Source organism: Bacillus rossius, chromosome 3 (genome assembly GCF_032445375.1).
Source record: "Bacillus rossius redtenbacheri isolate Brsri chromosome 3, Brsri_v3, whole genome shotgun sequence".
Lineage (NCBI taxonomy): Eukaryota > Metazoa > Arthropoda > Insecta > Phasmatodea > Bacillidae > Bacillus > Bacillus rossius.
Window position 1 is genome coordinate 68,430,473 of NC_086332.1, and position 25,046 is coordinate 68,455,518.

The 25,046-nt window shown below is 42.9% G+C and overlaps 1 protein-coding gene across 4 annotated transcripts in view; it reads left to right on the forward strand.

Moving 5' to 3' along the window:
* Positions 1-12,853: 12,853 nt before the first annotated feature.
* LOC134530850 (exportin-6-B-like) overlaps positions 12,854-25,046 on the forward strand; it is a 97,356-nt gene continuing 85,163 nt past the window's right edge. The window contains exons 1-4 of one of the 4 annotated variants that reach the window (XM_063366107.1): positions 12,854-12,979; positions 14,839-15,042; positions 17,220-17,420; positions 19,236-19,395. In XM_063366107.1, coding sequence (XP_063222177.1) covers positions 12,977-12,979; positions 14,839-15,042; positions 17,220-17,420; positions 19,236-19,395 — 568 coding nt within the window. In that variant the 5' untranslated portion in view covers positions 12,854-12,976. The other 3 variants (XM_063366106.1, XM_063366105.1, XM_063366108.1) reach the window with 3 other exon arrangements.

Here is a 25,046-nt window from a genome sequence, read left to right on the forward strand (position 1 = left end):
TGCGCAGCTTCCCATCTCCGTACCCACGAAAATGTGTTGTGTGCAAAAGTGTAATACAGGCCATGCTTTCAGACTAATCATGCTGAAGGAGATAGTGGTCATTATTTATTACATAATTATTTGAATGGAAATATTGTTTAATAATTGCCTAGTTTAATTTTGAACAGTATTAATGAGGAGAAAAGTAACAGTAACAACACTAGCCGATTACCGCTTGCACGACAATCGATATGTCAGTGGCGGCTGGCGCTCGTACCATTACACTTGCTGGCCCCGCACTGGAATGGTGCGTGTTTGGGTCGCACATGCACTGGCGAGGCGCCGATACGCCATATTGGCTGTGCGGACTAGAGGAGCACCGACAGATGGTTTCAAAGAAATTTGTAGCTCATATTTATTATGAAATGCAGTTACGGTTACAAAACAGGTGCTTGCGCCTACAAAATTACACGAAATACTTGAACATATTGCCTTTTACATTATGTTAAGCTGTTGTTCTAGCGGCAGTCTACTAGGGGGTATTTGATTGGAGACGGCCAATCCCGCAAATCTTTAAGGCTGAAACAACTCTTTGGGGTCTGCAGAACGAGCCATGATGAATATTTGTTTGCACAAATTATTACTTTGAAACCAGCAGATGTATCCAATCCATGGTTTATTAACAGAGATTCTGTAGTACTTTGTACTATCTAAAAAAATTGGTTGTCTGTAAAGTCGGTTTACGGACGATAGTTTAACGTGACGTCATAACAAACATTGATGAAATGATTGCATACTTTTTTGAATAAAATTGAATTATTTTTATTGAATTATCACTATTTTGTATGGATACAAAGAAGGAGTGAAATGAAATATACAGTTTAATTGATAAACTTACTTTTATTTGCAATCATTAATTCAAACATGTTTATTACTTTAACGAAGAGATTATTTTAACTATAACTTATATACATGTTTGCTATATAACTTCTTCCAATCTGTGTTATTCTGTTGATAGGGCGATGATTAGAAAAGTAGGAAATGAATGGGAGTGTTTAAAGTTTAATGTGCCTCGCTCGAAAAAGTTAAATCGATGGTTGTTCCAATCGAGTGGAAGAGAGATAAATGCGGCGCAAGCGTACAATGAGCATAACGGGACAATGTGCGTAATGGGACACTTTTTAATGCGTGCAGCCGGCGTTCATCGATTTATTAGACGTTGTCACATCAAAAATAACCATAGCAATGTGTTGTAATGCCGTCGCCCGGGTTCTCGTGTTCTCAAGGGACTGGGGGTAGCCCCAACGCGGCAGGAATTCCTTCATCAGGATGCTGATGAGGGTGGAGGTCCTGATGTTACTGCACGGGTACACTTCGGTCCACCGAGTGAACAAGTCAGTCACGACGAGTAGGAAGCGCTTCCCTCGTGGTGTGCGGGGGTAGGGACCCATCACATCCAGCGCTATCGTCTGGAAGGCGGTGGTGGGCTCCCTAGGCCGCTGTTGCTCCTCGCCGTCTCGTCTATGTGCCTTCCGTCTCTGGCAGACTCCGCACTCCCGCACATACTCCCAGACAACGTGGGTGATGCCGGGCCAATGGTAGTGGCAGCCTACTTCGCGGCATGTCTGGTCCGTTCCGGGGTGTCCGGCGAGGTCGTGATCGTGGATAAACCTCAGTGTCGCTGTCCGCACCTCTGTGGGGACGTAGGTCCGCCAGTCGTTGTGCTAGCCCTGCGTCCGCGTCATCACTACGCCGTCCTGCATGTGCCACATCCCGTGATCGGCTACGGGGATCTGTCGGTGGCATAGGTCGGCGTCGGGCGATGCCTCCTGTGGTTGTCACATGCGTCGATACAAGTCGGCGGTGATGTTGGGCGCCCCCTCGTCGTCGTTCGCACCGGCCGTGATGTGGGCGCACGTTGAGTCACCGTGCCCTTGTGTGTTTGGCATGTCGGGAGGTAGCATCTCGTCCCTGTCGTCCTCGTCCAGTAGTTCTGTGTTTGGGTCAGGCTTTCGCGACAGCAGGTCGGGCAGCTGATTGTCGGCACCGGGGATGTGTTCCACCTCGAAATCGAACGATTGCAAGAACAATGCCCACCAGATCAGTTTACCTTTTCTGCCCTGCATCGTATGCAGCCACGTGAGGAACCGGTTGTCCGTCCTCAAGGTGAAGTTCCTCCCTTCTAGGTGGGGCCTGTACTTTTTCATGGCCCAGACCACAGCTAGGCACTCCTGCTCGTTACTGTGGTATCGGCGTTCGGCCGACCCAAGTTTCGCACTAGCGTAGTCTATGACCTCACGATCGCAGTTCGGGCTTACGTGAAACAGCACCGCGCCCACCCCGAGGGCACTTTCATCAGTTTGTAGGTAGAGGCGGCGCTCTGGATCTACCCGTGCGAGTGTGTGTCACTGGGTGAAGGTGGTCTTGACCTTCATGAATGCGCATTGGGCTTGACTGTTCCACTTGTACCGCGATTGGGGTGACAGGAAGTCTGTCAGTGGGGCTATCGTCTGTGAGAAGTCTGGGACGTAACACTGGAGCCAATTTATCAGGTCGATAAAGCGCTGGAGCTGTTTACGTGTCTGTGGGACATTGGCTTTCGCGATCTCTTTTAGGTGGCTCGTTTAGGGTCGGTTGCCCGTGGCGCTCACTATGTGGGCCAAGAATTCGACCTCCTGCGTACCCAGGTGGCACTTGTGGTGCGCTACTGTCAAGTGGTGGGTGGCCAGGCGCTCTAGGACTAGAGTCAGGTGGCGGATGTGGTTTTCCCTGGTCTCCGAGAATATATTGATGTCATCGAGGTAAGCCATCGCGAAGTGGTCGACATAGCCCTCTAGTACTCGCGTCGTCATCCCCTGGAACGTAGCTGGGGCATATTTCAACCAGAATGACATTGCCCGAAATTAAAATTTTCGACCATCGGGGATGGTTAATGCGGTTTTCGCTCGGTCATCAGCCCGTATGGGGACCTGCTGTGCCGAATCAGTGCTACTTTAGGCACGATTTTTTTTATTTTCTTAGTTTTACAAAATTTTAAATTTTTTTATAACTTCAATTTTCCTCCTTCGCCCGCTGCTTTCACCCCCATCCAAACTTGTTCGGTCGAGTGTACCGGCAGGTTAGCTTGTTGAGCAGTATAGTGCTCTCACCGCCGTTTCCCACCAAATTTGCTGGGTCTAGCCGACTACAGGGCTATCATCAGCAACGGTATCCACTGGCCGTCGCGTCTCGTCACGAGTTTAGCGCTACGCGTGACGAAAGTAGCCGCCCTAAGCTTCCCATGCTCACCTCCACCCCTTCTCGGAGGTGTGCTGAAGTTTGCGGTCTCTAACACGTTTTGGTGTCCTTTTTTCAAGCTCCGCCGCACGTCCCGACGCCTGGCCGACGAAGTCTCCCAGGGCAGGTCATTCACCGGACATATCCCCCACCCTGTCCTAGTTCACAGCGGTCATCGGCCAGCCGCGGCAATGGCCAACCTCAAGGCCAAAATACCCCCCACTTGCAAAATGGCGGCTACCAAGTGCCGCGATGGTCTCTGCGAGACTCCGATCTGCATGCTTACGCTATCTAGCGGCGAAAGGACGAACCAGCTGAGAGCGAGAGCGCACTACTGACCACCCTATCCCCACCAGGAGAAACAGGCGACCTCACACTCAGTCGATAGGTCGCCGGAGCCCTTTTTTTTCTTTCGGAACCATTCGGGTTCCCTTCGGGTTTTCCGAAGCCCCTCCCCTGGACAGGCGACCAAAGACAGCTTTAATTAGGCGAGCCGGCGCCATTTTTGACGATTCGGCAGGCAGCACGCAGTAAGGGCGGATCTCTCTTCGCAGCCCGAGACAACGCGCTTCTGAAAAGTCGTAAACGGCTTTCTCTAAAGCATGTAGTTGGTTATCGACAAGGCCATGTGCCTTAGCACTCAATTTATATTTTTTTTTGCTGCCCGAAATAGTTTATTTTTTGAAATAGTTTTTTTGTCTTTACTTATTATTCTTCATGGCGACATCAATCTTCCGCGTCGCGCATCACCTGGCCATCTCCAGGGACCGACCTGATCTACTCCACACCGCAGCTTAGGTAAGTTATTTCGTCGCCCCACACACACCTTTTCTTTTCCGGTTCTCGTGGGCTTAACTTCGCCCAACATCAGCCGCCTGTTAACCAACCTAATTTGATGGGAATACTGGTTGCAGGCGGGGATCAAGAACTAGGATGAGAGATTCCGCTCCAAATTCAACTCCCATGCAGTTCATGAGTTAGTTCACCGAAATTCATCGCCTCCTGCAATCGGAGAATTTCTCAAGAGTTCCAGCTTTCAACATATTTTTCCCTGAGTGGAAAAAACACTAAAATAATTTATAATTATGAACAACCAGTTTCAGGACACTTAGATTCATTTAACGAGTAAATGTAATTTTTTTTATAATTTGTCTTATGAAGAGCCTGCGCGCTCAATATTCAATGGCCTGTAAAGTTAAGAAACCAAATGACCTTAAATTCAGTCAAATATAACCATTGTTACTTATTATAATATCTCGCCCCGGAGCCTCCCATTTGGTTTATTGTTTAACAATATTTAATGTATTAAGTATAGCAAATAAGGTCAACAATTTTCTTGGTATTTTGTTTCGGCTGTAATGCCATGGGTTATCTTCAGTGGAATAAGGTTTGTAAAGTAGAAATAACAGCAACAAAATCATTAAGTAAATGCCAATGTAAACCAAACCAGATCTTATTATTTTCTTATCCTTGATCACGATCCACATAACCTTACCAAGTTTTAAGGAGATTAATCATAAATTTTGTTGTGCGTGCGCTGTGCCCCTATGGGTAATGTGTTTAGTACTGTTTCTGCCTGGCGCTTCCACTGCCAATCTATATTTGTTCTTTAGACGAAATTTCATATTGAGCGCAGCGGCACGTTACACTGCCAATAACCTGATTTGAGGTCGAGGGTGCTGAAAACTCTGGCCCGTCCGAAGCCAGCCACGGCGTTCTTTACGCTGATCTGGGGTGGGGAGGAGCTGACTGTGATCGCATTCAGTGGCCGGAAACGCAGAAGCGTAAGGACCTGTCCTTCTTCGGCGCTAGCACGACACAAATGTTGTAGTGACTGTTCGAGGGTTCGATGACACCGTCCCGGAGCATCTCCGCGACCTCCTCCCTGATGGTGCGCTGTTCGGGGAAGTCGTAACCTCTAGGGGACTCGTACACCGGTTTGTTATGGGTGGTCGGGATGTGGTGCTCTGTGACTGTGGTTTGCCTGAGCGGGTCGGACATCGTGAATACCTCCTGCCTCTCTGTCAACGCTAGGTCTACTGCTGTGCAAATACTCAGGTGGGACACCGTGACGTACATGGTGCAGTGTTACAGCATCTTTAGTCCCCTCGGGTATTGCCCCTATTGCATAGACAACTAGTCGCTCCTGGGTGCCGATGTGTACCCTGGTGGATTTCATCTCGACTACCGCATCCTGCTCGGATAGCCAGGGTTGGCCTAAGATTATCACCTCGTGGAGATCCTTGACAACAAGGGCGAGCACTGTGGTGGTGTAGTTTCGTAGGCTTACCTGGAATATCGCCTGCCCCATGGTCATGCCTGCCTGTGTGTTGGTCACAAGCCGCAACTCCGGCTGGTGTGGTTGGAGTATCCCGGGTGGTGGCTCGCCCCAGTGTCCACTAGGGCGGCGGCGGGTTTCCCGTTGATCTCCACTGGGATGCGCAGGAGGCTGTCCCGGGGGTGGGTCAGTTGGTTCAGCCGGGGTGGTGTCTCTCCTTCCGCGGTGAACGTGTGTCTTGGGGTAACCGGAGGTCGCGGTCCTAGCGCCACGCCCCCGGGTTCGCGTTTCCCGGCGGGTTATTCAGTGGTGGCTGTTGGTGACGTGACAGGGGGCAGTCCTTGTGCCAGTGGCGTGTGCCGTTGGGGCAACCCTGCCGACACAATGGTAGTCTCACGTCGTCCCGTTGAGTCGTTTTGCTGGATCGTCCCTGTCTAGGTGGTGTGTAGGTGGGTGGTGCACTTTCGATGGCTCGCCGTCGTGTCGGTGGCTGGGCATCAGTTGCCTCTGGCGTGTTGGTTGTGGTAGTTCCCCAGTTCTGTGTTAGGCTGCTACGCCCCCGACTTGTATTCGGCGTGCCTCTGTGCCAGAGGTCCCGCAGGTTTTGTTCGATCGCGATGGCCTGCTGTACGTACTCTTCGACTGAATCGGTGCGACAGCTACGCATGAACGGCTCGAGTCCAGTATGTAGCAAGGCTGTCACTGTGGGTAATGCAGTCGTGGACCGTGCGTGTGGTGCTACGCGCTTGAAAAGTTGTATCTTTTGCGTGATGAAGTGTTCAACTGCTTCGCACTCGCGTTGTCACTCGCTGTAGAATTGCGACATGCAGTGGACTAACGCCTGGTCGGTGTCGAAGCGGCGGGTGAGCGCGGTAGAGAACTCGCCCCACGGCATGCCAAACTTGCACCACAGGCCCCACCATTGGTGAGCTGTGCCCCGTAGTTGTTCGCTGGCTCGCCCTGACCACTCGTCTATTGGCATCCCTGAACGGGTTAGTCGCACCTTGCAGCTCTCCACGAAGCTCTGCGGGTCCTCGTGTGCGAGGCCACCGAATTCGGGTAGTACGAGTTTCCCCTGGTAGCTATAGGGTTGGTTGTTCATCCCGAGTTTCAGGTTAGCGAGTGATGTTGGTATCCGCACGTGGAGTTTCCCCTGCACGGTGTTTGTGCACGCGGTGCATGTGATCGGTCGAGTGTCCACCAAGGTGGTGCTGGTAACTGTTTCTGTCTTTATGGGTTTTGTGTCGTTTTTTCCGGGTAGCTATTGCTAGACCGGTTGTCCGCAGTTTCGCTTTCGGTAGCTGTTCGTCCCACGGTTTTACACATGAGTGGTCGTGATGGTCGTTACTGCGGGCGGTGCATTGGCAGGTCATGTACAATGGTCTCGATCCCGTCAGTAGATCCGCTTCCCTAGGCAACAGGCAGTGGGCGCACACGATTTCGGTAGTCAGGGTTTGCATGGTGCTCTGATTATGGTGCGTATCCCGCTGTGTCAGTGGGTTGAAACACTCGTGGCTCTGTGTGCGCGGGGTAAGTCTGCGCGCGGGGTCGCGCTCGCTGGCTGGGCAGGTGCCCGGATAGCTGCACAAAGCGGAAGCCGAGAATGACCGCGTCGCGGGCGGAGGTGCGGATGGGCGAACGAGGCGATGGCCGCGAGCGCCCGGACAGCCGTACAAAGCGGAGGGCGGAAACGGGTGAACTGGAGGGGGGTAGTGCGGATAGCCATGCGCAGCGACGGCCGAGAGCGCCTGGACCGCAGCACAAAGCGGAGGTCGAAAATGTCCGCGTCGGAAGAGGAAGTGCGGATAGGCGTGCAAAGCGACGGGCGAGAGCGCCCGGACAATCGCACAAAGCGGAGGACGGAAACGGGCGCGATGGCTGAGCGGAGGGGGGAGGGGGGGTGCTTGTAGTGACGTCGGTGGTCTGCGTCACGAGCTGGGCCGGAATGTTCGCTGGAGGAGGGGGGTTGTTGTAGCCCCTTTGTCTCCTTGCTGCGTCGGGCCGGCCTGTCTGACCCTAATCCCCTTTTCTGCGCAAAATGGCCATCCTGTGTCCGCGTTGTGGCCGGAAAGAAAAAATGGACAGATAATGGCTAAAAAAATAAAAAAAAATTTCGGTATAGTTTTCTTCTGTAATTCACATGAAGGAAGTATTGAATTTTCTGTTTTTGCCCCACACAGCTGTTTTCTTGCAGGGAAACATGTCCGGGAGGGAGCCAGGCTAACGCGGTGGTTAGCCATGAGGTGGGTTGATAGGTCCGAAGGCCCCTGCATGGTCCACTAGGAACGGCGGCGAAGGTCATGATGTTAGGGGTCCCTAAAACCTGTTGTTTCACTGGCCCTACACAGCATAGGACGCTGATCCCTTACTGGATTGGTGAGGTTCAGAAATAACGTACACGGTTTTGCACTGTCGTTTACACGTCGCACACAGAGTATGCGGAGTGGACATTTAATTACGCTGGCAAATTACACTTGTAAATACAGTCACATGATTTCCCTACATAAAGTACACTGTCATTATACACTGGGCGCTCTGATGCGCCGTCACTAAATTTTCATTCTCACGCCAATCGAGGTTGAAGGATAGTGTTTGATTGGAGTCGGCCGATCCCGTAAATTGTGAACGGCGATGCGCGGGCCCACCTGTGTGGACCGCGGCTCGCTATTAAATTAAGTAAAGTCTTCGATTAGATGTAGCCAGTGCCTGTGCACTCTGCATTTAATTAAAAGTCTGTTATGGCGGGAGTCGGCTCGTGCCGTATATTGCAGGGGCCCGCATAATGCACTGTGCGGGGCGTGTTAAGTTAACGCGGCTGGGATACGCCCTACACCGGAAAAGGACCAGGCGCACACGGGGAGTTGTTAATAAAGATTTCGGGGTTTGACTATAGTTCAGTGAAGACAAAGGATGATGTCTCCCCGTGGGATGTGCGTGCATCCCGGTCCGCGAGTCACGCTTGATGTCGTAACGACCGAAGGCCATTAGCCCGGCCTCAGCCCGCAGTACTGGCACCTGCTGGCGGAACGCACCCATCACCAAGTATCCACCCAAATGAGACGAGCAGCGTAACCTTGGCGCATGGAGGGAGTGTCCCCCCCCCTTCGCAAGCCAACCCCCGAGGCAGTTCTGAACAGCTCGCGGCCTGGTGCGGACGTGCGCGTACCGTGGAGAGCCTTCAAGTTTTGTCTCTGATTCCTCACGACTGGTAACTATAGTCATCACCAAATACCTTTTACAATGCTACTCCCCACTTGACTCCGGGTCGTTTTTTTTTCTTCGGTGCAGGGATTAACCCGGCCGTCGCTACTTTCCAAGTCAAGCCACCAAGTCTAGGGGACACGCTGGGGCCGATCGACCCACTCACGGTTACACGACAGAGCTAGCCTGGCGCCCTCCCGGAAAACACCCTAATTTTTACGTAGAGCTACTTAGACTCACCGCGGGAATCGGACCTGAAACCCCGGCTGATGGCACGCTGTACTGGCGTTTGGCCCCGGCGCGAGAGGAGGGGTGAGCTCCCTTTCGCTCCAGAGTTTCTAAAGTTCTGTTATTCTAAAAAAAATTATATTAATAACACAATGTAAGTGGCTCTAAATTCACACAATAAAACTTAATAATTAACTCTAGAAATGACATGTTACAAGTTTGTATAAAATAAGTTTAAATTATCAGAGTCACAATGGAGACTGTTCGTCGCTTGATGATTGCTCCAGTGGCGAATGATAAATGCTAATTTGGGGCGGTTTTAGTTAAGTCACATATTACACTATTGAAATCAGGCTTAAGGCCGTAAGGGGAGCACTCACATCTGTTTTATTAAAAAACTACACGTGAGTGACCCGGGCAATCCTACGTCGCACTTGTGTTGCTCGGTGTTGTTAATTGAAAGTGGCGTATATTTTAATGTGTATTTAATTTACTGTGTACGTGACTCGGTTTGTCTTGCCGATTAAGTTAAGGGCGTTGATAATACCTAATTTCCACGGTGCTCATCTGACTCGGGTGGGCCAAGGCTAGGGGCGCGTTCCGTTAGCGGGGTCGGATACTGGCGGTTGCAGGTCGAACTTTAGGGTAGCCTTCGGTTGGACGACGTCAGTACAAATTTACAATTTCTTTCTTGTAGTATTACAAACTATTGGCCAATCTTATGTTGTGTTTAAACCCGCGACAGATGGGTCACACGATGAGATAAAGTTGAAAATGGTCGGAAAAAGCCCTGCGCCACATAACTGACCCGGGGACACACGGAGAGTTAAAAAAGAAATTTTTAGATGCGATCAATATAATTACCGGAATTAACGTTCTCAATTGAAATCAGTGTTGCAGACTCTGTACTGATTGACACTCCCGCTTCAATCCATGAGCTGAAGACTGTCGGTAGGTAATGGGATTTAAATGTACTGTCATGTCCACCAGTTTGGCCTCGGCTGGTATGATAGCACAAGCCCCAAGTGCGCCACCCATCCTACATAATCTATGGGGAGGAAAGTCAGCGAACCTCTCTGGAGGACCGCTCCTCCTTCCTACCTCTCCCTGCTCTTGGGCAGCGACCCCTACTCGGGGACCGCTCCCATTCTCTCCTCCCCCCCTGCTCTTGGGCAGCGACCCTATCTTGGGGACTGCTCCCGCTCTCTCCCCCCCTCTGCCCGATCTCTCCCTGCTCTTGGGCAGCGACCCCTGCTTGGGGACCGCTCCCGCTCCTCCCCTCTGCCCGACCTTCCCCTGCACTTGGGCAGCGACCCCTGTTCGGGGACCGCCCCCGCTCCTCCCCTCTGCCTGGGACAAGTCAGTACTTAGGTGTGAGTGTCTTTCATGCCAAAACATAACAGATATGTGGCAAACTGTTTTACTTAATACTTACAGACGAAATGCATAACAATATTATTACACAATATACCTACCTAGTTGAAAAACAAATAGCCCAAGGTTTAATAGCTCAGTTGTCAATATTAATTAATTTAAGCCCTAGGCCGAAAAGAGAATAAAGAATGTATGTCAGAGTGCCCTGAGGAGCAAAAACACATGCTTAAAGTGGCACTCTCTCTTATGGTAACACTTGGTTGTGATTAATACTACTGAAATCATAATTTATATTTATATATTACCATCCTCTGTAGGGAACACAACTAAGGCACTTATATGCTTTTGTCATCATTACATAGTTTCGTCTATGTTTCGTGCGAACTGACTGTGTAGGTGCGTTCCACCAGAGGGGATGGTACTTGTGCGGTGGGGACCGGGCTTAACTGCCACAGGAGGTACGACGTTACTCTTGTAGATACAACTGTGGAGGTAAAAAATCACTGGGTGTTCACAGAAATATTTTATAACTGACTAAACAGGGAGTTCGCACAAAACATAGATGAGTGCTATTTGAATGTACACATACGATATTGCAGTTGATTCGTATTGCCTTGCAGGTGGGTGCCTTCCACCAGCAGGAGCTGCTACTGGGAGGTTGGAGATCGGACGAAACTGTTATAGGAGGTTTGACATCAAATGAAAGTAATTTAAATGGCCAAGATGTTAAAAAAGCAGTTACAGCAAACAGTTGTAGTGGAGCACTGTCAGTCAGTGTCTACCTTTCTCTGTATGTAATGTTGGATTGAAGCAGGGATCATAGTGACTATACTTTCACTCCCTTGGAGCAGAAGTCACGTCAATATTAATATTAATTCAAATTTGAATGCTGTCAGTCTGTATCAGCATAGCTGAAAAACCTCACATAAATATTATTTGAATGCATATGATGTTTATATTGCTGAATGAATTTTTTTAAAATAATTTTCATTAAACATAGCACAGGCAGCGCCTAGCAGCGATGTCAAATATTTTGTTCCTACAACTTTAGTTGATACTTACAGAGCTGGGATACAGGATTTTATTGGCAGCCAAGGAGGTACAATCATACAATTTAAAATGGTGTAATTGCAAATTTGATATTTATGATGCTTCCTGTATCTGATAAAGGCCATGTGGGTTACATGTGAGGTCAATGGAACAAAGGTTTGATGCATTTATGCTGACGTCGACCCAGGTGTCGACCCAGCTCTCACAGCCCGTTATGCCGCGCCAACGCCTTCTCCTGCCCTGTGTTGCGTGTGCGCCGATGTGCAGTGCGGCTGTGGCAGGGGGTAGATTCGCACGCTAGGGGAAGTTTAAAGTAAAATACATAAGAAACATTCTTATTTGTAAATTGTTTATATTATTATTTGAAGGGTCGTGTTTTCTTTATTGTAAATAGTTTATTATATTGTATGAAATGTCATGTAGAATAAGTTCTCACGTGTTCACCGGGCGCCAAGGCCGTGGCTTCCGCCTGTGACCAATCAGCGCGTTCCGCGGGCTCACGCGTGGTGGGGAGGGAGGCAGTCGGCAGCTGGACTCAGGAGGCGACAGACGTGTCTACGAGAGCTCTCCGAGACGGTGAGAACGGGCGCGGTGTCTCGCTGCAGTTCATGCATTGCCGAGAGGAAGTGATTCCTCTGTCACAGTCGTGTGGTCATTTAGGTGTGGCATCGTGTCATTCAGTCGCGGCGTGCAGTCAGTCACTTCTCTCGCGTGCGTGTTTTCTCCGGTAGTTTACGAGTCGCGGAGTTCTTTTGCGGACTGGATTTTCGCCTTCGTTTGCACGGTAATTTTCGGGTCTTGCTCCTCTCGAACGGGACATCACGTATTTTCCCATACAGCAACAGTGCGCGGAACCGGGCTCCGCCCTACAGGATCGGTCACAGGCGGGAACGCGGCAGCCCTTGTAAAGGGTTTGATTTTCCGTATATAAAGAACCTGGAAATTGTCTTTGAGTGTATCAATTGCTATCCTGGTGACTAAGTCCCTTGGCCACGCGGCCCGAACCCCTCTCTACCGAACACTGAGTAGCCGGCAAAATACTATCATTCAGGGACTAGTCGGCCAGGTGACGACAATGCTATTGATGGAGTGTTAAAGTCAGTTGCATGGAATGAAACTGTGATGTGGCACATGTCCAAGTGAACTGAATCCTTGGGTTGATTATGTAGAGTAGTTTGTTCCAGAGGGTGGTTTTCGCAGAAGACATGTTTCAGTCTTTGAGTAAGTCTAGTTTGTTTGTGGAAAACCCAGGTATTTGTAGACGTTTTCCGCTACTATATGAAAATGTTCGAAATTAAATTTCAAACTTGCAAGATATTTGAATTCTTAATGCAAATTGTCTCATTTTACCTTATATTATATTAAATTTTTGGGATTAAATTTTTCCCCTTTTAGTGTTTTGTAGGTGTTTTTAAATTATTTATTCAATTGAGAAACCTTATATTTTTGTTTGATACCGAAGGCCATAAAAATAAAATTGTATATTATTTTGTTTAGCATGAGATAATTTGGGTAACCATCTGAAGATGTAATAGTAAATGGGGTTATGTTTTCCTATAGTTAATATAAATAACTTATTTTAATGACATAATGGTAAGCATTTTAGGTATTGTCTACGGCTGTTTTAATTATAAGGTGATTCAGTGTTTTATGTTAAGAAATTTTTGCATAACTTGTATATCATTTGTCTCTGTATTTTTAAAGACAAGCTTGAAAACTAAAAAAATAAAAAGTTTTACATCTGTTAGCAAATGTATTTCACAAATTATATGGTCTAAGGGTTACAAAATAATAGTTAGGGTGGTTTTTGGGGATATATTGGAAGTATTCCTTTCCCTGTGCTTGACATCTGAGTTATAGGGGCAAATTTCTAGTTTTGCGGCTGATGCCACTGTAGTCTACTTTAGGAGTACTTCTGTGTAAAAAGGCAAACACCCGGAAAATGATTTATTCATTCTCTCATTTTATTTACAATAATATATAGCATTAAGATATTTTAGAGAACTTCACATGTAACTAACAATTTTACGTTCGCCGGTGTGGTATTGCGGTTAGTTCCAGTAAACATAGAATACTAATTTTCCAGCCACATGTGAAAAACTTAATTTTCTGTTTAAAGGATGGTGTTAAATTATTGTAAATATTAAAGTAGACTCACAATCATCCGTCTCATGTGTCCATCACCTGTCTGACTATCAATCACTTGACCTGCAGCCAATAAAATGGCTCGGAAATTTCCATTTGTTCATCTGTGAAAACATTACCAAGCCTTAACTTTCGACAGATGGACTGATGAAATAACCTCCAAAATTTTAGTAAGATATCTATTGCTGCCAACTTTACTATCTTAAAAGGTTTTTAAGTAGGCCTATATTTATTTGTTTAGCTATTTCCATTAAATGTTGTTAACTTATATTTGAACATATTTTTAACAACTGAAAATATTTTAATAAATATCAGAGTGAAACAAATTGAATTGAATGATTTATTAAATGCTTAACTTTAATGATATAGGGCTGATAACAGTCTTGGCCCTAGCTGTAACGTATTAACATAAAACATCCCTGTGTTTTAGTAAATAGCGTCTGCTATGCTGCATTCCTAAGGTTCTTTGGAAAACTACAGGATCATGTTGCAGTCAGTATCAAGTAAACAGTATGGCGGTGACAACAGGATCAGGGATATCTCTAGTTGAAAACAGTCTTGAATTTGCTATTAAAGCATATAACAAATTTACAGCACTGTATTTGCCAGGTAATATTTACAATAATTTTTCACCGTCTTGTAACCTGAAAATACCATAAAATGTTTACCTGGACTCTAGCATGGCGGCAACCCGAGTCATCGCACAGGCAAATTTAAGATGGTTAACTACTTGTGAAGTTCATGAAAATGTTTGAATGTGCAACAATATTATAATTAGAAATTAAATAAGGTACTGAATAAATTCATTTTTAGTGTTTGTCTTTGAGTGGTAATTTTTTTAGTTTTCATAACCTTTGTGGGTTATTTAAGACAGGAGTCCAAGTTTGTTGTATTTAATTGATTTGTAAAGCATTTGTACATGATGTGGTGATCCACATCACTGTAACACTACAGCGCTATGTTAACCTATGTGTGTGTGTGTTTGTGTTTGCTGCTACTTGTGTCAAGTGTGGTATTTTATCTATAATGAAAATATTTCATGCACAATGGAAAACTTTATTATATTCAAAAATTTTTTTTTGTAAAAAGTAGTTTTGGCATTATTTTTACGTTTCACAGTTGCAATTACCTCCACAATTAGGGGCTTGTTAATTCCAGTGGGACCAGTGCCTCCCTTATATACGTCCATGTGAACATGGTTATGCAGGTGTAGTTAGTTACCTTGCAAACAGAGACCACATATCTAAAACAGCGGGTTCATAGCAAGAGCTTTGACAGAAGGAGTGTGCGGATTGTTGGTTTTGCAGGCGAGTGACATGGAGTCGTTGGCGGGGCTGGAAGCATTGCTGGGGGAGTTCTTTGCCCCGGGAACGAGCAACGCGCGCAAGCGGGAGATAGAGGGAGTCTTGGGCAACTTCAGCTGCCAGCAGGGCGCGTGGAAGCACTGCCTCTTCTTCCTCTCGCACTCTTCCAGTGAGCACGTGTCCATGTACAGCCTCACCACCATCGAGGTGAACAGACTTCGCTGGTGACCATGTGACACAAGTGGGATTTTTTAAGATGTTTTAATTCATACCTTCAATCTAGGAACTAAAAAAAAATTCTTAGGCAGAACTAAGAACATACGATGCCTTTATTGTTTGCTCAGGAGAAATTTTGTAACGTGCCAGCACATGTTGCATTTTGATATCTTTTCTTCGACCCAAGAGTTTTGTAGATGATGGAAAAATAAAACAGTATATAAAAAGGAGAAAATAAAATAACTTTGATCATTTATACATACGAGGTGTTATAAAATACAGTGAATAATTATATTACAAACAAAGTAAAAGCTTATATCAAACTTGAACTAATCACCTTCAAATTATTCTCCTTGGCTTGCAATGCACTTATCCTGTTAATTCCATGATTGAAAGCATTTCTGGAAGGCTTCGTTCAGTTGGGCTTTCAGCTGCTTCTTCATAGCCCTATCAGTGTCGGAAATGGTTTGTATTTTTGTGAAGAGCCAGAAGTCGAATGTTGCTAAATCTGGAGAGTGAGGTGGATGTAGACAGACAGGAACATTTTGTTCTCAAAAAGACCTGTGGATTAGAAGTGAGGTGTGACACGGCGTGTTGTCGTGATAAGAGGTAGCAATTGCCTAATTTTCTGGTGGCTTTCTCCATACATCATTTCGCAAACGTTGCAGTATGCACTTGTAATGTTCAGAGTTGATAGTTGTTTCCCTTGGAACGAACTCTGATCACATTCCCTCATTATTGAAAGAAAACAATAAGCATGAATTTGACATTCAACTTTGACAGACGAGCGAGGAGAGCTGCTCATTTTCCATTGGGAACTCTAAATTTTTGTCTCAGGATCAACTTTCATCTCAAGGTATAATTTAGGCATAAAGTGTGGATCTGCATCAAGACGATCCTTCAATTCTGTGTAAACTGACACATGATTTTCCAAATGTTGGTCAGTCAAAAGTCTGGGAACAAATTTTGCACTCATCTCAAATTATCAGTTGAAATGCTTTGCACAGGCCTGTATGAGATCGTGTGTTTGAACGAACCATTTATGCCACTTTTTGCACATTCACCTCGGTTTTTGTGATTGAAGGATATTCTGAATGTTGCTCATCTTCAACCGACTATGTCTACTTTTAAATTGCTTATACCACTTGAAAACAGTCTTCTGAGTCTCACATTATCACCATACACTGATTTTAACATTTCATGAGCTTCTTGTAAACTTTTTTGCAACTAAAATTAATAATAAATGATAGCATTTTCAAAGTCAATGATGTGGAACAGACATGGTAAACATGACCTCACTCTGCTAGCTCTGGAAGCAGATTGACAAGTCACGACTTTTTCAAGCTTGACACGGACTATCTCAATGGATCAGGCTATCAGACTTATTACTTTAAATAGATGTAGCATTAGCATTTGCTATAAAAATTCATTCACTGTATTTTTTGATTACACCTGTTATTGTGCCTTTGCAAGCCATATGAGATATAACCTATTGACTGTCCATATATGAGTTTTGGGGGTGGAAATTCTGTTTTCACATTCCCAGAAGGTATGCTACTGTATAACTGTACACAAATATATTGTTACGACCAGGTTGTGTTGTCAGATCACTCACCTTCCACGAAGGCAATCTGGATTCAATTTCCGGTAGGGTTCAGACTAGGATTTTATCAAGTGGAAAAAGAGACAAATATTGCAGTGAACCAGTGAGTTTTCTCGGGGTATAGGTTTACATAATTGAAGTTGAAGATAGTTTGATATACATTATACGATAATTTATTTTCTGCAGACTGGTAGATATTGTTCAAACAAATTTTTTTTTTGTTCTTTTCAGTTGGTAGAGGGTAGCATGGGTCGTACCAGCTCTCCAATGTCATGTGAGCTATTGGGGGGGATAAAGAAACACAAAATGTATTTTAAATTTAGATCTGTTTGTATGAAAAATTTGATAAAATTTATGTGTGTGTTTCTGATAAAAATACAACTTGTGAAATTTTACGGTCCTACAGAAAATTTCTCTAAAAATCATTTTCTGGAAAACTAATATATCTAGAGGGGCATTAATTTCTTTCATGCTGTATTCTCCTTTGATCACCCTACATCGACACTAATGACACTAAGCGGTGTAGTTGTGTAGAGTTGTGGAGTGGTGGTTGCTGGTGCTGCAGAACCTGATAACGAAACAGTGGCTGGGGCTGATGTGGGAGGAGCGGGCCCAGCTGAAGGCCGCCCTGTACCAGCTGTCCCTGGAGAGCCAGCAGCAGTCCGTGCCGGCCTTCATCAGGAACAAACTGGTCAAGCTGGTGGTGGACATCGCTCGCCTCGACTGGCCCCACTTCTACCCCGACTTCTTCACCAATATCCTGCAGGTTACCATCACCATCGTGCACAGTATATCAAATAAAAATGAAAAAAATTGTTGCAAATTTTGCTATACATTTTCGAGGACAGTGGAAAAAAAGTTTTGGAAGATGTCTTAAAACAGTTTTTTAAATATAGGAAGGCTATAATGAAATCCTGTCGAAGGGACTTAATTATTTCAAATTAATTAATTAATGTGAAACCTTCATTAAAAAGTATAATATTATTGAAATTATTTATTATTTGTAGATAAACTAGGGTAGCTTATTACACTGCAATATTATTATAAGCAGATTTTTTTAACTTACTTATTTATTTATTTAAATTTGTAACATGCCTACCAACAGTTTGGAAACTTTTGATATGGGCATGACATACAAAAAGGTACAAAGGACATTGTAGTCCCTACAGGCATGCAAGTGCCAAACCCATGTAGGCAATAAGTGTATGTTGTTATAAGAATATAGTTGTTTGATAGGGTTCTTAAATGAGGGGTTCTCGATGAGTGTTGCGTGGAGAAGGTTGTGTAGAGTGTGTGCTGAATTGCCGAAGATTAATGCCCCAGCCTAGGCATCACTTCTAATATTTTGATACATACTCGGATATAATCATGAGGTATCTCTAGAGCTGTGATTGCAGTAGCTGCTGCAGTGTAGTGACAGTGTGAAGGTAATTTTATTGAAATATTTTGTTATATAATAGAAATCATACCAATATAATATACAAAAAATGTGATGAAAGGTATGTGGTCTTAGTATAAAGAGGAAATCATGTTAAGCATTGTGAAAACACAAAAAAACATTAATATTGATACCTATAGACAAGGAAAACTTCTTAAAAAGATAAAATAATGTGTGTTTTATAGTCTAATTGTATGATTACATAATGTGCAAAATCATTTGTGTGTATTAGGCAGGGAAACGTGTTAAGATGGTTCTAGAGTATCATTCATTAGACCCTCAGCATAGACGTGTTACTTTTCATTTGTCAGTGCTGTAAAAATAATCTGTCACAGTTGAAAACGGGGCCATGTTGGCCAAAATTTCGGGGAACTCGCGTCCCACCAGTGCTATTAGACTTCTATTCTATCCCCGGCACATTCAAACTTGGATTGTTTGCGAGTTGGTAATGTGCCAGTGGGCTTCTCAGGATACTCCTATTTCCCCCATCAAGTGTATTTTGTTGCTGCTCCATCCCGCAGTTTATTCCTTTATCTGTCTTTGCTGACCTTTGATGTCGATGAGATCTTAAAACTTGAGATAGATTGTGAAATCTTAAAACTTAAAAATATACTATCAAATATATGGTATTTACATTCAAATAATGAGATATTCAAGGAAAAACACTCAAAAGAGATAGAAGAGTTGTAGAAGAAAATGCAGAAATTCAGCAGTAGTTGAATAGAGCTATATTATTTTACTATGCAGAAACTATCAAAGAAAATTTGGTGTTTGCCACCAGTACAGTACTTACAGAATGTTTTTAGCACTTTAAGGACATTTGTGACGAATAAAAAAATCATTTAGATTATAAATGTGTAAATGTGCTATTTTTTTTCCTTCATTGGGAATCTGAAGGTTTTTGTTTTCCCTCCTATGTTATTTCAATTCTGATTCTTGAGATTTTGAATTAAATTCAAAGGTAGATTTGAGACACTCTTTAAAATAAAATTGGAGATTGAGATGGAAGAAGATGAGTTTTGACCATCACCGGTAAAGACCCTCACCATGCCAACTGGAATTATTTACCAGCTGGTGGTAGGGGGAAAGGCGGCCACAGCCCGAGGGAGTGCTATGGGGACAGGTGTGTGGTCGTGGTTGCAGCTGATCCAGAGCGGGGACAGCACTGCACTGGGGCTGCTGTTCCTGCTGACTGCGTCGGAGGAGCTGGTGTTCCCCTGGGAGAACCTCAGCGTGGCCCGCAAGGAGGAGCTCCGGAGACTGCTGCTCGCGCACATGCCCCAGGTCTTCACCGTCCTCACAGGTCAGCGCCGGCTAGTCATTCCCACCTTTCCGACTCTCACCATTGCCACAGAGTTTTCTGTAACCTAGAGGTGTTAGTTTTTTGGAAAAACTTTCCTGTAATTTTTGGAAATTTTCTGCAAAACCATAAAACTTTCCGAGTTATACTTTCCCAGAAACACACAAATACATTTTATCAACTTTTTATACAAACGGGAGCAAATAAAACATACATGTTGTTTTTATCTACCACCTAATGCCCCACTTAACATTTGAGGGTTAGGTAGAACCCATGATACTCTCTATCAACTACAGTAGAACCCTGTTATAATTTTCCTGCATACAATGTTTTCCTGCTTATAATGTCATATATATAATTACCTTTATTTACCCCATAAGGACAATGTATTTATTTCCTGCACATAACGTTCATAAATAGTGTAATTTCCTGCTTATAATGTTTGCTTTCTAACAGTCAATAAATGGGGAAAAAAATTTTTAAAACCAAATTATTCCAACACTTACAATAAAAAGTTTCCTTTATGTATGTTTATGTTTACAATCACTGCCATACAATACATGAAGTTAGTTAAAATACAATTTTATGCAATGTACTGAAGGTACACAATGTTCATAGTTACGTGACAGTTGGCACCCTTAGTCAACTCTTCTCTTCCTTGCCATTCCAGTGGGTATTTAGATGTACGTACATAGTCCTACGATATTTAAGTTGCCAACCATTGAGCGAGATCATAACTAAAAGTGTTTTCTATTGCTTACAAATAATTTTTTTTTTTTCATTCATACGTAGGAATCCCATTTTCAGGTGGCGAAGGAGTAGATGTTCTCACTATTAATGTTGTCATCATGAATCGTGAGACAATTTGACAAAAAAATGTGGCAGTGTATCTTTAAAGACAAACAAAATTTAACCAGGGAACAAGACGAAGTTGAAAAATTGTTGGCTTGTTTCAGAAAATTCATGTATCAAGTATACTATCTTTGGTTTTATAATTAAAGTTGTTTACATAGCTTGGTGAGTCCATTGGTACAAAGCTCGAACATTGTTAAGTGCTAAATTGAGATTTCCTGCTTATAACGTTGTCCTGCTTATAATGTTTTTTTCGTGTGCTCCCTTGAAAAACATTATAACAGGGTTCTACTGTAATAAGAACAAACAATTGTTGTTTAAAAAGTACCTACCAATCTGGTCTGCACCTGTTTTGTTTACTCGTTCCGGTTCCTACCCCTTTCCCGTGAGTTTTCTGGCTGGCGCAGCGGTGTCTTGTCGGCTGTACAGTCACAGTCAATATTGAGTTTCATCAGTCGTGCGCGCAAGATGTCTACTTCCAAATGTAAACGAGTTGTTTTAACAATTAAACAAAAATTGCAGGTGTTAAATAAACTGGAATGTTGACAGTGATTGCTAGGGCCAATGAAAAATGGTAAATAAAAAAGGCCCATTTCGGTGAATAAAAAGAGTTATTTCGGTGCCAAATTTCGGTGAAAAAAAAATTGTTTAGTTAGAAAAAATAACTATTTCGTCATTATAATTTTATACACATGTATATGTTTGATGGAATAATTGTTTTATTTGGTCGAAATTTATCAAAAACAATGTTTTGAAGTACATTCACATCTAAAATTTAGCACGCTGCATTTGTAATTAAAATTCTCAAGATTACATACAAAAAAATCGGAAATTGATCATAAACGTTAGTGGCTCAAGTCCATTTTGACTACCTATCTCTGAAAATCAGCTATTATACGTTTCCTGCAAACTAGTCCCCACCAAAACACTGTACTTATTCAACAGTACAGAGTATTGTTTTTTTTTGTTTACTTTTTCACCGCCTCAACTGCGTGTGCGGTATTTGTTCATGTATATGCTGGCACTCTTGGCCGGCATTTATTTTCGTGCATTGCCGTGACAACTACGAAAATAAATAGTCGCCTCGGCTAGGACGCCCAAATACAATTAACATTTTGAAAGTTATGATTTGATTGGCTAATATGGAAGTGACGCTATTTTTCTGGACTGCTTTTGGCCGATTCAGAGAAAGGAACAAAGATTGAGTTAAGGCCTATCGACGATTGCGTCACCAGACTCATTTGCGGTCGGCAAAATAATGTCATTTTTGCCGTTTTATGGCCTTCTACGTCTCGTAGGAACGTGTGCGACGACGGAGACTGAGTAGGCGTACGTCTGGATGTAATAATTTTCATTCGTGAAATATATGGTTCTAGAGTAACTTGACGCTTAGTTCCAGAACCCGATGCTTTGTTCACCTTGTGCGATGCTCGAAATTTACAGTGTTTTCACACGTGTATTTTATTTTCCAGTCGACTTGCACATTACAGAACTAGCACATCATGATGCCTTTTTCTTTACTGATTACGTAAAATCCTTCAGCTCTTTCGAAAACACAACTTTCGGCATTTTATACGTTTATCCAGTGACCACGGTAATATGACCAAAATGACACAAAAACTTTCAACGGAAAACGATCATAGATGCGGAAGAGAGACATATTGCATCCACTCGGAAATAAAGAACTTAAACTCGACAGACACGCACTCGTGAAAACAAAATCATAGAACATTTCGACACTCGTAACTACCAACGCCATCTGTGATTTGTCCACCAGTAGCTAAAGTGATAATGTTTATTGCCACGCTCTACTCTATGGGTGCTAGAGAAAAACAAAAGCAAAGATGGCGTCTCACATAAAACCTCTTGGAATAATAAACGTTTTGTGCAAGTTCCAGAATGATTCAACGTGATTTTTCGCGATAAAAAAGGTTAATTTCGCGCGAATATCGCGATTTCGTCATATTTCGTGAAAAACTACGGATTTCGCGCATCACAGCAAATTTCGTTAAAACGAAATGCAGTATATTAACGTATTATAACTACCATGTAAGGTTATTTGTATTACACATCATGTGCAAGTGATTTTTTTAAAATTTCGCGATTTCGTCATTAACGAAATTTGACTACCCCTAGTGATTGCATCACTGAATGGTTTGAAGTGGACTGTACTCTGCCAGGCTACAAGTTCTCTAATCTCTGGATTCCTTATAAGCGTATTACACACTCAGCAACTCTGGAATGGGCTGATAATATAATTAAATTAATTTAATTTAGAGCAGGAAGATGATACACTATTTTCAGACAAACTTACCTTAAGAAAAATTCGTAGCGCTATTAGAAGAAAAGAAAGTACATCGCAAAAACAAAAGTCTATTACACATTTTTTTCAATCAAAGTAGCCTGTATTGTTTAGCGTACATAACAGCTGTACAGTAGAATGTACCCCTACTACACCTATGTACATGCATTTATGTTTACATATTTGCCAATTGTATTTGTGTAGGCCTAAAGAATTTTTGCGTGTTTAAGATGTGTGAGTATTTTTGCGTGTTTTTTAATGCTTTAAAATGTCTATAAATTAACATTCTATCTTTCCTCAATTCTTGTTTACATTACATATTCATATGCACATACCGACATACGTATACGACCATACAAATTTATTTAAACATACTCAATACAAACATGTGGGCTAATAGGCCGAGATTTTTTCGCCTGAAGCATTTTACTCAAATGCACTCGACTGTACCTCATTTCTTATTCTAAACGGCCGGAAAGTCAACAAAAAATTGCCGTGTGTGCACCAAACGTAAGTAAAATTAAAGTCTATGTAATGATTATTTGACAGTAATGAGATGTGAAAGTGCATTATGTATCTACCCCACACAGTTTGTTCGTTTGTTTTATTGCATCTGTTATATTTTTTTCTTACATAACTAGTACAAAGATATTGAACAATTGCATAAATTAGAATGTACAATTTCATATAACGATATACTAATACTGTACGTATGTATACTGGCACATAATAGTACATAAGTTAGTAGTATTATTCACTGTAACACATTACCGTACTTCCGATTGCCCTCCGCCGTGGCCGTGGTCGTTTACATGATAAGTGGGGTGGGGACTGTCCGTTTTGTTTACATTGCACAGTAAAAAAAATGGTTAGTGTGTGCGTGCGTGCGTGCGTGTGCGTGCGCGTGGGTGCGTGCGTGTGTGTGTTTGTGTGTGTGTGTATATATATATATAGAGAGAGAGAGAGAGAGTTCATCATGTAAGATAATATGGTACACTGCATGATTCAGTGTTGCATATTTTATTGTATGCTATACCCAAAATTATAGTACTGGTTGGCAGATTTTTACAGTGGGGCTGGAGCGGCAGTGGAATGCAGAGATGATATATTTATTTCATTTTCAGCATTTGAAAAATTATATCTTTTACTTAGTAACAGTTTTATTATTACAACTGTTAGATTTTCAAAAAGACATTTTTAAAGCACTGTGGCTTTTGTATGGCAGAAACTGCCTTCAAACAGGAAGAAAAAAGATAAACAAATATCTTGGTTGGCCCAATGCTGATTCAGGTCTCAAAACAAAAACTTCCTTTGTTCTGTCCATTTGTCCTCGCCCCAAAAGCCTTCAAGGCCACAAGCCTGGACCTTTACAATGTCTCTCTCCTTCCTCCAGCACTGACTGGCCGAAATTTTTTCATCACTCCCACTCTCTTCTCCAATATATATATTTTTCTTCAAATGTCCTTCTGACAGCCTCAGCACTTCCATGCCAGTCAACCGAATTTTTCCCAGCCACAGATTTTAAAGCCAAACAACTCAGTGACAATAATAATTCCAGTATTCTGAGGGGTTAGGTTTTGCAAGACCATGGATCCTTTCATTATTCCATGGATATAAATATCTACTCATTTTTATTAAATATATGTATTAAATAAGTATTGAAGTTAGCTTCTTTGCAAATATTTTGTTGTAAGTAGGGTATGAGTGGGATTAATTAAAAAAAAATATTTTTGCAACTAGTGATGAGAAACAAATGTGCTACTTGGGGCTAGATGGCTTGTTTGAGGTAAAATTATGCTGATGAATCATGTTAAACAAACACACCATTTATTTGGGCATACTGTGTCTTTGTTGTGACTTTAAAATGTGTGGAGGTTAACTTAAAACTGAGAACTGAGAACCAATTTTTAAGAACCAGAACCGTACAGAGAACTGGGGAAAAAAAATAGAACTGACAAATCACTCACCTAAGGTAACTAAAATATTTAATTGGTTAAGGATTAATGCTGTCGATCAAAATAACTTTGCAATTACAAATAACTCATGTTTTTAAACAAATTTTGAAACACATAAAAGGTTTTGTGAGTCATCCTTAGAAGATAGACATATGCTATCGTGGAATTTTCTGTAGGCCTTTTTAAGACCTACAATTCTGTTGTACATTATTAATAATAATTAATTGAATGTATCAGTCATGTTTTATTCAGCATAAGCAATTTGAGTGCCCTAAAAGCATTGTTTTTACAACTTGATTACATAACATTGAGATTCTCTACTATATTTAAATTTAATATGAGTGTATTATGCACATAAATCTTTCTCAAGAAATTCTCTACTTGATGGTGAAAACAGCCTCAAAATTCACTGAATTCATTGTTTAGTTTAGAATAAGAAAGGGAATAAACAGACAAATGTGGATAGTGACTTTTTTTAATACTATGTATAGATGGTATTTGTTTGATAATTTGGAAGAGTTTTCATGGCATATCATTTTCTTGTG